The 14641-nt window shown below is 45.5% G+C and overlaps 1 protein-coding gene across 3 annotated transcripts in view; it reads right to left on the reverse strand.

Annotated features, from left to right (window-relative positions):
• Positions 1–3489: 3489 nt before the first annotated feature.
• Positions 3490–14641, reverse strand: part of SPTBN4 (spectrin beta, non-erythrocytic 4) — a 420524-nt gene continuing 409372 nt past the window's right edge. For all 3 annotated transcript variants that reach the window (XM_033954096.1, XM_033954095.1, XM_033954094.1), the window contains 2 exons: positions 9677–9719; positions 3490–5148 (listed from right to left, as the gene is read on the reverse strand). In XM_033954096.1, coding sequence (XP_033809987.1) covers positions 4987–5148; positions 9677–9719 — 205 coding nt within the window. In that variant the 3' untranslated portion in view covers positions 3490–4986. The remainder of the gene's footprint in view (positions 5149–9676; positions 9720–14641) is intronic.

A 14641-nucleotide genomic window follows, 5' to 3' on the forward strand; every position in this document is an offset into this window, starting at 1 on the left:
AACTTCGACGCAAGCAGCCACCAATCTGCTGTCCACATTGCCTTCGGCGCTCTCTCTGATGTCACTTCCTAAGCGCTGGTCCCAGAAGTGACATCAGAGAGAGCACCGAAGTTGACGTGGGCAGTAAGTTGGTGGCTGCTTACGCCAAAGTAAAAAAAGGAATTGGGGAAGGGGGAGGAGTGGGAAGTGGTGCTGGCACCCCGAGCAAAATGGCACCCGAGGTAGACTACCACCCCATCCCCCCTTACTATGCTACTGGGTGCCGACTAGGCCTATTAAGTTGTGCATGCAAATCGGCTGTGCACACATATTTGCGCAAACAACGTAAGGTGTCATATACAGAATTTGGGGGTCAATGTCCAACTATGTGGATTACTAGCACTTACACACGTGTGCACATACCTGTGTAAATGCTGCTACTACTACTTATCACTTATATAGTGCTGAAGAAAGTCATACGCAGTGCTGTGCATTTTGACATTTATAGACGGTCCTTGATCGGAAGAGCTTACAATCTAACTTGGACAGACATGACATAGAGGGTAGGGGATGCAGGACCCAAGATGAGATGAGTTAGGAATTGAAAGCACTCTCAAAGAGGTGGACTTTTAAACAGGCCTTGAACATTGCCAGAGACAGAACCTGCTGTAGAGATTTGGGCAGCTTGTTTCAAGCATATGGCGCAGCAAGGCAGAAGGGACAGAGTCTGGAGTTGGCAGCTGAAGAGAAGGGCACAGAAAGGAGACTTATCAGCTGAGCGGAGCTCACAGGGGGGATCATAGGGGGAGATAAGTGAAGAGAGATAGTGAGGGGCAGCTGAGTGAGTGCATTTGTAAGTCAGTAAGAGGAGTTTGAATTGTATTTGGAAACACATGGAAAATCAATGAAGTGACTTTAGGAGAGGAGTAACTGAGTAAAGCGGCTTTCCCGGGTGCTGGTCTATAAATACCCATACAACATGCATGGTGTGTATTTGGAAGAAGGGCATACACATAGGTGGTACATGGGGGAGCCTTCCACTTAAGGATATAACTAATAGAATAATGTGTGAACACTCTAATGAGTTAATACCACTTAGAATCAAGCAAAACTGGTGTTCACCATTGTACAAATACAGCCACCAATGACGAAAGTGAGAAGGAAAAAGCCTCAGAACCCCACTGCCTCCCAAATTATGGTGGGCAGTTTAAGGGGTAATCATTGGCTTAAAAAAACCCCTTCGCTTATATATTTTAAGTGGCTGAGAAATAATAATACAAAAGATAAAATTTGGGCCTAAAAGATATAGCTTCTGTTCTAATCTCTTGTATAATTTATTAATATTTTGTTAACCGAGTCGAGCCCTCTTGTTGGGATGAATCGGTATATAAAAACCAAAGATTAGCTTAGAGATTTGACACATCACCTTTGGACAGCGTTTCGTTATTGTAGCTGTCTCAAGGTGCAACAGGAAAGATCCATTCTGACTGAACATTTATCGTGCCAATGTCAGAAGCTCTTCACAAAGGCAGTGGGGTTCTGAGGCTTCTGCCTCCTCATTTTCATCGTTGGTGGCTGTATTTGTACAATGATGAACACTAGGTTTTGCTTGATTCTAAGTAATGTTGTTGATTAAAGTGTTTACACATTTATTCTACTTTTTGGGGGGTTTGCTTATAACTAATAGAATAATGTACATTATCCCCTAAATTCTATAAATGACGCACAAATTAGGGTGCACACCAATTTGCGCATATAATTTAATTGAGTAACAAGGCAATTAGCACCAATAAATGGGTGTCAACAATCCTAGATACTCCTAGTCTCAACATTCTGATCCACTCTCTTGTTATTTCTAAAATTGATTATTGCAATTCGTTATATAAAGGGTTAAGTCAAAAGGATATTAGACGTCTCCAATTGATCCAGAAAATAGCTGTTAAAATTATCACAAACTCAAGAAAATACGATCACATCTCTCCCTTGCTTAAGAAGATGCACTAGCTTCCCATCGCTCATCGAATTACGTAAAAAATTGCTCTTCTTACTTTCAAATCTCAAAGTCCAATGAGCCGGCATTTATTAATAGACTGCCGATTCCATATGAGCCTTCTAGAACTCTAAAATCTGCTTCGCAACATACTCTTCATGTCCCCTCATTAAAAATTATTGGGACACGCCGCGCTTTCATTTTTTCTGTCGCAGCTCCTACTATTTGGAATTCCCTTCCATTACACATTAGAGCAGAACAAAATTTAGATAAATTTAAGGGCAATTTAAAAAGCTTTCTTTTTAAAGATGCTTATGAGTAATTCACCATTTGGATATTTTATTATTTTTAGCTTACCCACCCTCCTTGATGTTATTTCCTTTTTTGATCTCTTTTCTTTAATTAATGGAGTTCTCCCCCCTTTCCTCTTGTTTTATATCCCATCCCAATATGTTAGTAGTTCTGTACTAAGTCATGTTTGTTTTAATATAAATTCCCCCTATTTATTTTAATGTGCAACGCTTTAAATTCTATGTTAAGGGTTTAATCCAAATTTTAATAAACTAAGGGCTCCTTTAACTAAGGTGCGCTACCGTTTTTAGCGCACGCAGGATATTACCGCACGCTACATGGATAGAACTAACGCCATGCTGGCGTTAGCGTCTAGCGCATGCGGCAATATAGCATGCGCTATTCCACGCGTTAATGCCCTAACGCAGCTTCGTAAAAGGAGCCCTAAGTTATTTGTGCTAATTGGCAACAATTTGAATGGATGCTATTCTATAAAGATGATGGGGTAAAGTTTTTTGTGTGCAACTGAAAAGGGCTGTGGTGGGTCAGGGGCGTTCACTTGAGATGCGCACAATATTACAGAATATGGGAAATCCGCGCCTAGTTTAAGCATGAGAATTTACACCAAGTTTCTGCTGGTGTAAATCCTCTGGGCGCGGATCCTGCCGCTAAGTGCTGTTCTATAATGTTGCCCATCTTGGAGCGCCATTTTTAGAATAGCACTCGGCGCTCACTTTTTCAGTGCCTAAATTTGGGCACCATTTACTGAATGCAGCCCCTGTGTGCCCCTTCCACACCAGCTATTTGACTGCTAATACCGACTCGTAGAGAATGACATGGTGATAAAATTCATCACCGTTCCCATCCCCACGGATAACCGTGGGAAACTATCCCATGTCATTCTTTACTGTCATTCTTTCATGGCGACACCAGGAAATATTTCTTCACCGAGAGAGTGGTTGATCCTTGGAACGAGCTCCCGGTGCAGGTGATCGAGGCAAACAGCGTGCAAGAATTTAAGAGCAAATGGGATGCCCATGTGGGATCCCTTAGAGGGTTAAGCCAAGGGAACCTGTCACCAGGAGTGGGATCCCTAGGATAGTAGACTTGGGGGTGGGTCAGTAGAGTGGGCAGACCTGATGGGCTATGGCCCTTATCTGCCGTCATCTTCTATGTTTCTATATAACCTCAGGCTTCTACACCAGCATTCTTCAATGCAAGGCTTGAGGATCAGTGGTTGTGCCCATTCATACGCTGGTACCTGAATAAATTAATGCAAACCATTCTGAGCTGCCCTGGGAGAATGGTATAGAAAATTGATTGATTGAATGAATGAATTCATTCATTCTCTCCTTAAACAATGACATGGAAATGGTTTCCCGCGGTTATGCGAAGGGATGGGAGCGGTGACGAATTTTGTCACTGTGTCATTCTCTAATACAGAGTTACCTTAAAATTCTATAATGGAACCTAGGTGCCCAGTTTTCATTATAGATTAGGATCTGTACACCATGCAATATCAGGGATGTGCCTAGTTATAGAATTGCTTTCTAACTGAGGGATGAGTGAGAGGTTGAAGGGCCTAGGACCCTGGTCAGATGGCAGGTGTGCATAAGTTTTAAAAGAGAGAAAGTATGCCCATATTTCATTCATAGGAGAAACACGCACATATTCACAGTTTCTCTGAGGCATGCACAAATTTACAGGTTTATTTTACACCCATACAAGTGTATATTATACAGTATGCATGTAAATGCTAAACCCAGTCTGAGGAATGCCACCGTTGAGGTCAGAGAAAGGCATACATATACAAGATGTATTCGCATAAGTTTATAGCTTGTGCACTGAGCAGTTTGGAAAAGACACTTTTTCTACTCTCTAAGACCTCATTTGTCTACTTTTACAAGAACTCTTGTTAAAAGAGCAAACCAAATCTATGTTTTAAAAGTCATTATCTTGAATTAACATGTTCGGCAGGAAAGTTACATGATCAGTACTGACCACACCGGCAGTGAGAAGATGAAAGTATATTGGGTCTGAGTTCTGCTGGAAAGAACGCCATTCTACAAGAATGTTTCTGGGAGGGTCTCAGCAGAGAAATCCAGTACAGGAGTCCTCCTTGAAACAAACAGCACTACTCTGACACACTCCTACATCTGAATGGCGAATTGTGGGAAACTAGGACAGTGTATATGTCTCAGAACAGAACAGTTAAAATGGGCTGTGTGTCTAGCCCAATTCTAGGACCCTACAGAAACACTGGAGACAGCTGACTTGGGTGGAAGCATCTCAGACCGCCTGAACTGCAGCCAGCCTTATAGTCAAACCCTGCTCAACTTTCTTGGGCTGAGTCCTTTTCTGCTTTTCCCTCATTCCATACAGTTTCTCTAAAAAAAGCAGAAATTCCAAGTCCATTAATGCAACAGGGGTAAAATGTGGAGCAGCTCAACCTCTCAGATCTGACGGAGACTGCAGGGGCCCAGAAGCCTCAGAAATAAACTGTATATCACAGCATCCGCAAGAGGCTGAGGAACAGAACACAAACAACCCAGAACATGACACCTGCACCCTTCTTGCTTATCAAACCAGAAAACAAAATGTGTTTGCTAGGTTGTTTAGGCAGAAGAACCTCAACATGTCTGTGCAGGGCTTCCTGTTTCCTGTAGGTTCTGTGTTGGGGAAGGATGGGGGAATAAATGAGGGTGCCTGCTCTTTTTGGGCTTCATTTATTTCTTCCTGCTGGAAGCACTGGGCCTGCGATCAGGGTCTCGTTTCAGGTTGCCCTCATCGGTGGAAGAGGTGGTGAGGAGCGCCTGACCCCACCTAGCAATCTCAGCATGCTCTGAGACGGCACTTGAAATGGCCTGGATCCAGGTCTTCATCTCATCCTGTAAGAGAAGGAAAAAGTGATGGAGAACTTGTGAGCATCTTCAGCAACCAAGATAACCAAGGGTGATATCGTTCCAACAGGAACAGTTTTGAGACATTACAGAACTCTAAATGTATCGATATCTTTCTACATGCTACAGCATTAAGAAGAATACATACACAACATTCCCTATCAGGCCTAATCCTCTTCAATCTATAAATTTACTGGTTGATATTCAAAATGATTTAACTGGCTAGAAACAACCGCTGACTGGTCAAATCACTTGTTTAGGAGCTACACACTAAATTTTCAGCAGTACTTAACTAGTTATCACCGCTGAAAATTAGCAGTTAATGCCTAAATGAAAACCGGCTATTTTGGGGGTGAGTCAGCACCTGGACAGTTAAGTGCCAATATTCAGCACTTAACCAGTCAATATAACTGTATATATGGGACCTCCCAAAACACAGTCCTATCTTTATGCGGCAGTCCACGGCCAGTTAAGTTCTGAATATTGACTTAACCAGTGCCATATAAACTGGATATTCAATGCTGAAGCCTGAACATGGCCTGGCACTGAATAACACCAGCAGCAGTCAATAAAACACACACTGCTGCTAGCTGAATCTTTACTCTTTAGCATGTAAATAGAGGTTCATAGAAAACGGCGCGAAAGACAAAGGCGCGCCCGGACAATTGAGCGCAGTGTGGAGGTGCGCGCCGCTCAAAATTACTGTTTTTAGGGGCTCCGACGGGGGGTTTTGTTGGGGAACCCCCCCCCACTTTACTTAATAGACATCGCACCGGCGTTATGGGGGGTTTGGGGGGTTGTAACCCTCCACATTTTACTGTAAACTTAACTTTTTCCCTAAAAACAGGGAAAAAGTGAAGTTTTCAGTAAAATGTGGGGGGTTACAACCCCCCAAACCCCCCAGAACGCCCCCACAATGCGGCACAATGTCTATTAAGTAAAGTGAGGGGGGTTTCCCCCCCACACACCCCCATCGGAGCCCTAAAAACAGTAATTTAGAGCGGTGCGCGCCTCCGTGCTGCGCTCAATTATCTGGCGCGCCTTTGTTCCGGCGCGCTGTTGACCTGACACCATAAATAGAAGTGTCATTTGTACTCTACAATTATAGAATACTATTATCTATGTATCTTTAGTGTGTGTTAGCTGAGCAGTCCATGCTATTCCATAATTTAGGTGCATAATTCGCTTAGGGCCTGATTCTATATACTGTATAAGCCTAAAAAATTGGCATTGACTAGAACAGTGGCTAAAAGGTATACACACCTTATAGATTTACATTAGGGGCTCCTTTTACGAAGGTGCGCTAGCGGTTTTAGTGCACACACCGGATTAGCGTGCGCTAGCCAAAAATCTACCGCCTGCTCAAAAGGAGGCGGTAGCGGCTAGCGCACGTGGCAATTTAGCACGCGCTATTCCGTGCGTTAAGGCCCTAGCGCACCTTCGTAAAAGGAGCCCTAAGTGTCACAACTTTTAGGCACCCCCATTTAGGCCTTGAAAAACCAGGTCTAAATCCAGGTCTAAATCCCTGCCCTTAATTTGTACTCGCATCGGGTATATTCTATAACAGTATGCATAATTCTAGGAAGGCCCATGCTCCTCCCCTGGCCACTCCCCCTTTTCAGATTCACACACTAGAACTGGCACACAGCACTTTATAGAATATTCTTACCAAATTGTGCACGTAACTTTAAATTAGTGGCAAATAAATGCCAGTTACATGGTGTTAATTGCCAATTATCTGCACCAATTAGGCCTATTAAACAATTAAGTTGTGCGTGCAAATCAGCTGTGCGTAGCACGTAAGGTACCATATACAGAATTTGGGGGTTAGCACATAAATGCAAGGGGGTAAATATGTGAGCAGAGCATGGACAGGGCTCCTGAATAATGTAAGTTCTACACTAAAATGCCATATTTAGGAGTATACATTTATGCTATTGACATGACATTACTGGGTGCACCTAACTGAAGGCGCATAGATGTCAATTTATGTCTAGATTATGTCTGTTGCTTTTCTACAAGGCCTGTTTAATCTATGGACCTGGTGAGACTCAGGTCCAGGGTGCTGGCACTAAAGGGTACCAAACGCCAGGGCCATGATATTACCGACCCATAAGTTAAGCTATGAGATTGACTGAACACTCTCCAACTCCTCCCTCTTCCGATGCTGCTGCCTGATCCCAACAGGATGCTGCTTAATTTGCCATTTGCTGTGAGAGGGGAGGGTTAGAGTCAGCCTCAAAGGAGGGAGGTCCCTGCTTGATACTAACACTGGCCTTTCCTCCTCGCAGCAGCTGGCCTACAAAGCAGATGGAAATGAACTCAGGGGAAGTAGGAATAGTAGTAAGAGCAATCAAAGGAACAGGGATGAGTTCAGAAGGACTGGTAGTAACCACAAGACTGATGAGAACTTGAAAGACAGCAAACTTTTTGGCTGAGGAGGCATAAAGGGCTTCTTGAGGTTGGGGAAAACATTTGATCAAGAAGATGGAAGAGCTTTTAGGACTTGTTAGAAGAAGAATCCATAAAGTTATATGTGTAGGATTTCCTAGCCTTGTGAACACCTTTCTGGTACAAGGCATGCCATTCTCTTTACAGGTAGTCTAACAAAAAGCATCTTTTCAACCAATGATTAAGTTTTTAAAACAATAGTCCCAAGAAAGATCCAAGTTTTGGCGTATCAAAGACGCCTTCCTCAGGGGACACATTGCTTGCAAAAACTGAGTGTGATTCACTGTTCAAGAGTTTAGCGGCGGCACTCAGAACAGAAAGGCTGGAGAGAAAACTTGTGTCAGAGGCACTCAGAATGATGTGCCTGATACTTGAGGAGGCACAAGTCTGGGTTGAACCAAGAGCTATGATAGGTAGAAGAAGCACAAAGTGGATATAAAGGCTACAATAGAGTCTAAAAACCAAAGATAGAGACTCTGCCCAGGCCAGAAGTTGATCACACAAGGAATCAAGGGGTGAGGGTTGAGAAATGTTGAAGATTCAACAGACTAAAGATCTTGTTTATCTGCATGAAGGCTTGAGGGCTGTAGCATCCTGCTGTATTGAGGAGGAACCTGGTTGTAAGTCTTCTGCCTTCAGAACCAGTATGGAAAATCCCTGCTCCAAAACCTTTGGTGATTACCAGGCTGAAGGTGTAAAAGTGGTTGACTGCACTAAGTATGTAGGTTCCAGGCATGATGGTGTCAAGAATAGCTGACGCACAAGTCTTCAAAGTCTTTAGTACTGATTTAGAAACTGCTTTCTGAGCCATCAGTTTGAGCTTCAATGTTGGTTTAGGCAGTACACTAGTATCCAGCCTTCTCTATCTGAAGGTCTCAAACCCCACGATGCCTCTTCCTTTGGTGTGACTTTCTATCTTTCGGAGAAAAAAAATTCACTCTGAAAGATGAAGTGACCTTTGTCCCTCTGTCAGTTCTCACCTCTTTTCCCTGAATTACTGAACTTTCTCATGGTTTTGGAAAGTCCTGGGGACCACACACCATCCCAATTTTTGAGGTGAGGATGTTTTCCCTACATTTACTTTTGTGAAGGGTCAAAGGAGGAAGAAAGTGGGGCAGGAACTTGCAGGAGAACAAAAGTTAGCCAACGACTGTAAGAAAAACACTGAGCTGCAGATGGCTTTTTGCAACAGTGTGTGCTAAAATGGACCAGGCAAGGCGGTGACTGAATAGTAACTTCCATACATGCTTGGTAGAACCTTGTTTTTTTCTGGGCTCTAAGAGATCTTGTCTGTATTGATGTTATCAGATGAGGTTACCCCACTAGTGTGATAAATTTCATGTGATACTTTGATAGAGAAAGGCATACCACCACTTGAAGAAGCTGTTCAATCCAGGCCCATAATCGTATCAATCTTATGGAAGGCATCCACTTACTGCGGAGAAAGGACCAAGGAGGTCACTGTCTCCACTCACTCCTCCATTTGTACTCATCCCTCTTTCGTGTTTCCTACTGACTAGAGGAAAAGGTGCCTACTCTTCAACCACAAGGTTCCAGTTCTGCTGCAGGAGGCACTGTGCAGTTCTGGCATGTTCAGTGAGACCAGCACAAGATCTATGGGTGCTGCACCATTCCTACTGCAGCCCTTCATTTACATGGAAAATTATATGCTCTTTCCTCCAGCTGGCAAAAACTACCGCAAGTGGGAGAAGCATCAAATGAGGGAGGAGACTAGAATGATAGACCCCAGCACTCACCCTGCTGCTGCTGCTCCTTCCTCCTCACCCGCAAATGTGCCCAAGGTCTAAGTCCTGCTGACCTTGCACTCATCCCTTGTTATGGCTTTACCTGAAACTGGAGGTCCATTACAGCTAAATTGGTCAGGCAAAATCCCCTAATGCTTGCCCGCAATGCCAGATATGATTCATTCCCTTGTTAGGATTGACTATGTTAGTGACTTTACAACTTCTGTCTTTGTTCTCTTGTGAATAAGAATTACTGTACATTAGAAAACAGTAATGTAGATATACCTCTGAATAAAGAACTCTTGAAAAAGACCTCTTACCTCATCCTTTGCTTGGAAGAGAAATTCATTGCCATCCTGTGTCCTGTGGAAAATATGTCAGAGTATCAGAGAGAGATTTGAATAAGGAGGGACCTTGAGAAGTTATATGGAATTCTAGAGAGACAGGGCAGAAAGAGGTTCCCCCCCCAAAGCCCGCCAAATCACCTGGAATCAGAGGAAGAGAAGGAAAGGATAGATGAATCTAGAGGTCATCTAGAATGACACATGGATCTCCAGAGGCCACCTAGAATCCTAGAGAGGAATCTCAGGTGGTCACTCTGAATTAGAGAGCTGCACGGGAACGGGGATGACGGGAATCCCGCGGGTTCCCCCTTTGGGTCACGGGGATCCCGTGGGGACGCCCCCTAGGGTCGCGGGGATCCCGTGGGGACGCCCCCTAGGGTCGCGGGGATCCCGTGGGGACGCCTCCGAGGGTAGCGGGGTTCCTGCGGGGTTGGATCGCAGCGGGGTTGGTCGAGCCGCGAGGGTAGTCTCCTTCTCCTTACCTGCCCTGTCGCAGCACACATCCGAACGGAAATCTTCCCGATGTCAGCGCTGACGTCGGAGGGAGGGCTTAAGCAAAGCCCTCCCTTCCTCCGACGTCAGCGCTGACATCAGGAAGACTTCCGGTCGGCTGTGTGCGGCTGCGGCAGGGCAGGTAGGAAGAAGGCAATGGCGAACGAAAGAGGGGGGAGGGGGCGGTCCGCCCCAAAGAATGTGCACAGCCGGTCAGGTCCCCCAATCGACCGACAACAGGCCCGGCCGACAAACCTCCCTGCCCTGTAGCCGCGAATCTAAATTACCTCTTACAGCAGCTTCACTACTCCAGCTGCTGTAAGAAGGTAATTTAGATCGCGGCTACAGGACAGGGAGATTTGTCCGACCGGGCCTGTTCTGTTGTCGGTCGGGTGCAAAAGCGCCACAAAGGTGGAGGCAGGGAGGGAGGAAAGGTGGAGTGGAAAAGAAAAGACGCTTAAGGGGGGAGAAGGCCGCTGAAAGTACTGGGGAAGACAAAGGGGTGGAAAAGAACGCTGAAAGGACATGGGGTAAACGGGAGGAAGGGGGGGGGGGGAAGGACCCTGAAAGCACTGGGGAAGACAAAGGGGTGGAGAATGCCACTGAAAGGACATGGGGAAGACAGAGGGGGGAGAAGGCCGCTGAAAGGACATGGGGAAGGCAGAGAGGGGAGAAGGATGCTGCCTGAAAGGACATGGGAAAGATGGTGGGGGAGAAGGACACTGAAAGGAAATGGGGAAGAGGGAATGGGAAGAAGACGCTGGCAGGGAAGAAGACAGAGGTGCCAGACTATGGGGGGAGTGGAGGGAAAAAGATGGGTGCCAGACCAATTTGGGAGGGGGGAGAAAGGGAGAGGCACAGTAACAGAGCAAATGGAAGACGCAGAAGGAAGAGAGACAGTGGATGGAAGGAACTGAATGAGAACATGAGGAAAGCAGAAACCAGGCAATAAAGGTAGGAAAAAAATTTTTTTTTTTTTTTTTTTTTGCTTAAGGATAAAGTAGTATATTAGTTGTGTTGATAAAAATTTATAAACATTAGAGGCTCTGGTAGAAACCCGTTTACAAAGTATGTATTCTTCCCAATTAATATTTCCAAATTAATAAAGTCATTTTGCTTATTTTTAAATGGGTTTCTACCAGAGCCTTTAATTCAGTAGCATAATTAAATGAAATAACTATTTCTGTAGTTTATAGGGACAGGTGGGGATGTAGGGGGATTCCTCGCGGGGACGGGCGGGGACGGAGGGGATTCCTCGCGGGGACGGGTGGTGACGGAGGGGATTCCTCGCGGGGACGGGTGGGGACGGAGGGATTCCTCGCGGGGACGGGTGGGGACGGAGGGATTCCTCACGGGGACGGGTGGGGACGGGTGGGACTTTGGCGGGGACGGGTGGGGACGGGTGGGATTTCTGTCCCCGCGCAACTCTCTACTCTGAATCAGGAGATGTCATCTAGATTCTTTAAAAAATAGGGCAGGGAGGAATCTGAAATAGTCACTCTGAATCAGGAGAGGGGAAGAGTAGAGGGGAGGGAGGGATACTAGAAAGCTACATACAAAGAAGGGCAGCCTATATGAGGTAGAGCAGGGAGGGACCTTGGGAGTCACTTAAAATCTTAGAGGAGTACATCAAGGTGAGATCTCATGAGTATATCTAGTCCACGCCCCCTACCTCTAGGCATAATCTCTTGTACCTAAACTCAACCCAGCAAGATGTGTTAAAATCTCCAGTGACAGAGATGCCATATCCTTCCTAGGAAATACTGAAGGCCCCAGTGTTATATACATGGGTACCTCTTTTGCATTTAATCTTCTTCAGTTATTATAAAGGATCTATATGTAGCTCTCTGCTTCAATTCCTTTTCTTGCATGAGATCAAGTCTCTTCCAAGGCTAAGGGCTAGATTCTCAAAAATTCATATTAAAAACAAATGGGCTGCTGTCGCAGCCATTATTGTAGTGATTTTAAAAAAGCGAGTCATTCCCTAAAAAACGCTCATGCAAATAAGATTAGAGGAGAGTAACGAAGGCTTAATAAATTTGCATGATCCCATCGTGATAGTGATGGGCACATGCACAGAATAAATGCAAAAAAACCTCCAAACAACAAATCGAGCCACCAAAGTCAAGCACTCCCCCTCCAAAGCGGGAGAGATGCCCACTCCCTCCCACCGCAAAGCATTACCCCCAACACCTCCCCCGGCAACGGGAGTGATGCCCACTCTCTCCTGCTGCCAACACCCTCCCTGTGCCTCTGACGACCCCCCTGACCCCTCCCCCTTACGAAAGCTGGCTGGAGGGATGCCTACTCCCTCCGGCCAGCATGCCTGCCTCTTCAAAATGGTGGGCTCTCCCCTCCCCAGTGCATCCTGGGATGCACCGGAGAAGGGCCTGAGGCTCTGATTGGCTCAGATGCTAAGGCCCCTTCTAAACAACTTGGGCTAATCAGAGAATGCACCGGGGCCTGAAGGGAGTAGGCATCTCTCCAGCCAGCCATCATAAATAAGGGAGTGGCGGGGGGGTCATCGGAGTCACAGGCACTAATCAGAAAGTAAGGCAAAGACAGCTCGGATCTGCCTGCAAATTTTGGCCGCAAATATGGCACAATGAGGTTAGAAAATCACTCAAATTGATCATTTTAATATTAATGACCTCAATGTACTACATTTACATGATAGTATCAAAGACTGCTAGAAAACTCAGAAAAGACCTTGGTAAGCCATTTTGATAATCTGCCGCTAAAATACATGGACGCTAAACCAGCTGGTACCGGTTTAGTGAGCACGTTAAAGGCAGATATTAGTTTTGAGAATCTGCCCCTAAGTTCTTTTGTTAAGCTAGCAATTAGAAAATGACATGGGGAAAAAAATTTGCCAGTTTCAATTGATGAAGTGGTGAGGATGTTTGAGGAGTATGGTGGGTCTGGAATTTCTGGATGTGAAGCAATGACATGAACACCCCTGACGCAGCGATTTTATGCGAAATGGCCTGGATTTGGAAGCCATTAGCAGCTAAGTTATTTTTTCTTGCTTTTGCTGTGGATGTTATGAGCTGGACTATACTGCCTTTTGTTACATTCACCCACTGATTTTCATCTGTATTAGGCGTGGTGTTTGGTACCACCTGGCAGGCTACTTTGGTTGCCTGGTTTTTGGACTATTTCTCAGCATTTACACATAAATAGATAAACAGCTTTTGTAGGAGTGGAGTTTTTTTTGCCAGATGAAGCTTAACTGAGGCCTTTTTCTCCACTTCTTTTCTTTTTCTTTTTCCCTTTCTCTGTGGGGAGTGTGAATGCTGTTGGTTGTAAGTTTAAGGCCTTGTAGTGTTGCTGGGTGTGTGTATCGTTTGGCCGTGTGGGGCTTGTTTTGAGTTAATAAGGAAAAAATTTGTCTCCATCACTGCTCCGTCCCTGTCACCGACCCGTCCCTGCGACCACTGTCCTCGCCCCATCCCCTTGACCACTGTCCCCACCCCGTCCATGTCACTACTGTCCCCGCAGCATCCATACAAGCCTCAGTATTGCAATATTTAGCTTATTCCTTCCTTATAAATCAAAGTTCTGGCTGCTGAATTAGAGAAAGAGATGATCAGCTGGCAGGGCTTTGTTTATAAATTTTTATCAAAATAACTAATATACTACTTTATCCTAAAGCAAAAAAAAAAAAAAAAGAAAAGAAATAGAAAATTTTTTTTAGACCTCTCTCTGGTTTCTGCTTTCCTCATTCAATTCCTTCCATCCACTGTCTGTCTTTTCTCTGTTACTGTGCCTCTCCCTTCACCTCTCCAATTGGTCTGGCACCCATCTTCTTCCCTTCTCTCCCCCCATTGGCATTTCTGTCTTCTCCCCACTCTCTGTTCCCCATTTTCCTTCAGCATCTTCTCCCCACTCTGTCTTCTCCATTCCCCTTCAGTGTCTTCTCCCCACTCTCTGTTCCCCATGTCCCTTCAGCATCTTCTCCCCACTTTGTCTTCCACATTTCCCTTCAGCGTCTGTTCCTCTCCACCCCCTTTCAGCATCTGTTCCATTCCTTTCCACCACCACCCTTCCCTCTCACCACCCTCTTTCAGCACCCCTCGTGCAGTCCGAGCATCTCCCTCACTCCCCCTTACCTTCGTGGTGCGTTAGTGTAATCTGTGCAGATTGCCGGCAGGAGCCTGTTTGAAGTCATGTGCGTCTGCGGGCAGAAGCTTCTCCTCTGACGCAACTTCTGGAGATGCTCGGACCGCGCGTTCCCTCCCTTAACTGCGGAGACAAGGCCATTCACCGCTCCACGGGGCGGTGGATGGCCTTGTCCCCATACCCGCAGTGTGCACTCCCCCCCCTGTTTCGGCGGGTTACCCACGGGTAACAGCCACCATGTCATTCTCTACTAGCAATCACTCTCTCACCTTACCAAACAAATGCCAGGAGGCTTTGTGATCAAATTGGGTAGAAGAATCTAGAAAT

The sequence above is a fragment of the Geotrypetes seraphini genome, chromosome 8 (assembly GCF_902459505.1).
Source record: "Geotrypetes seraphini chromosome 8, aGeoSer1.1, whole genome shotgun sequence".
NCBI lineage: Eukaryota > Metazoa > Chordata > Amphibia > Gymnophiona > Dermophiidae > Geotrypetes > Geotrypetes seraphini.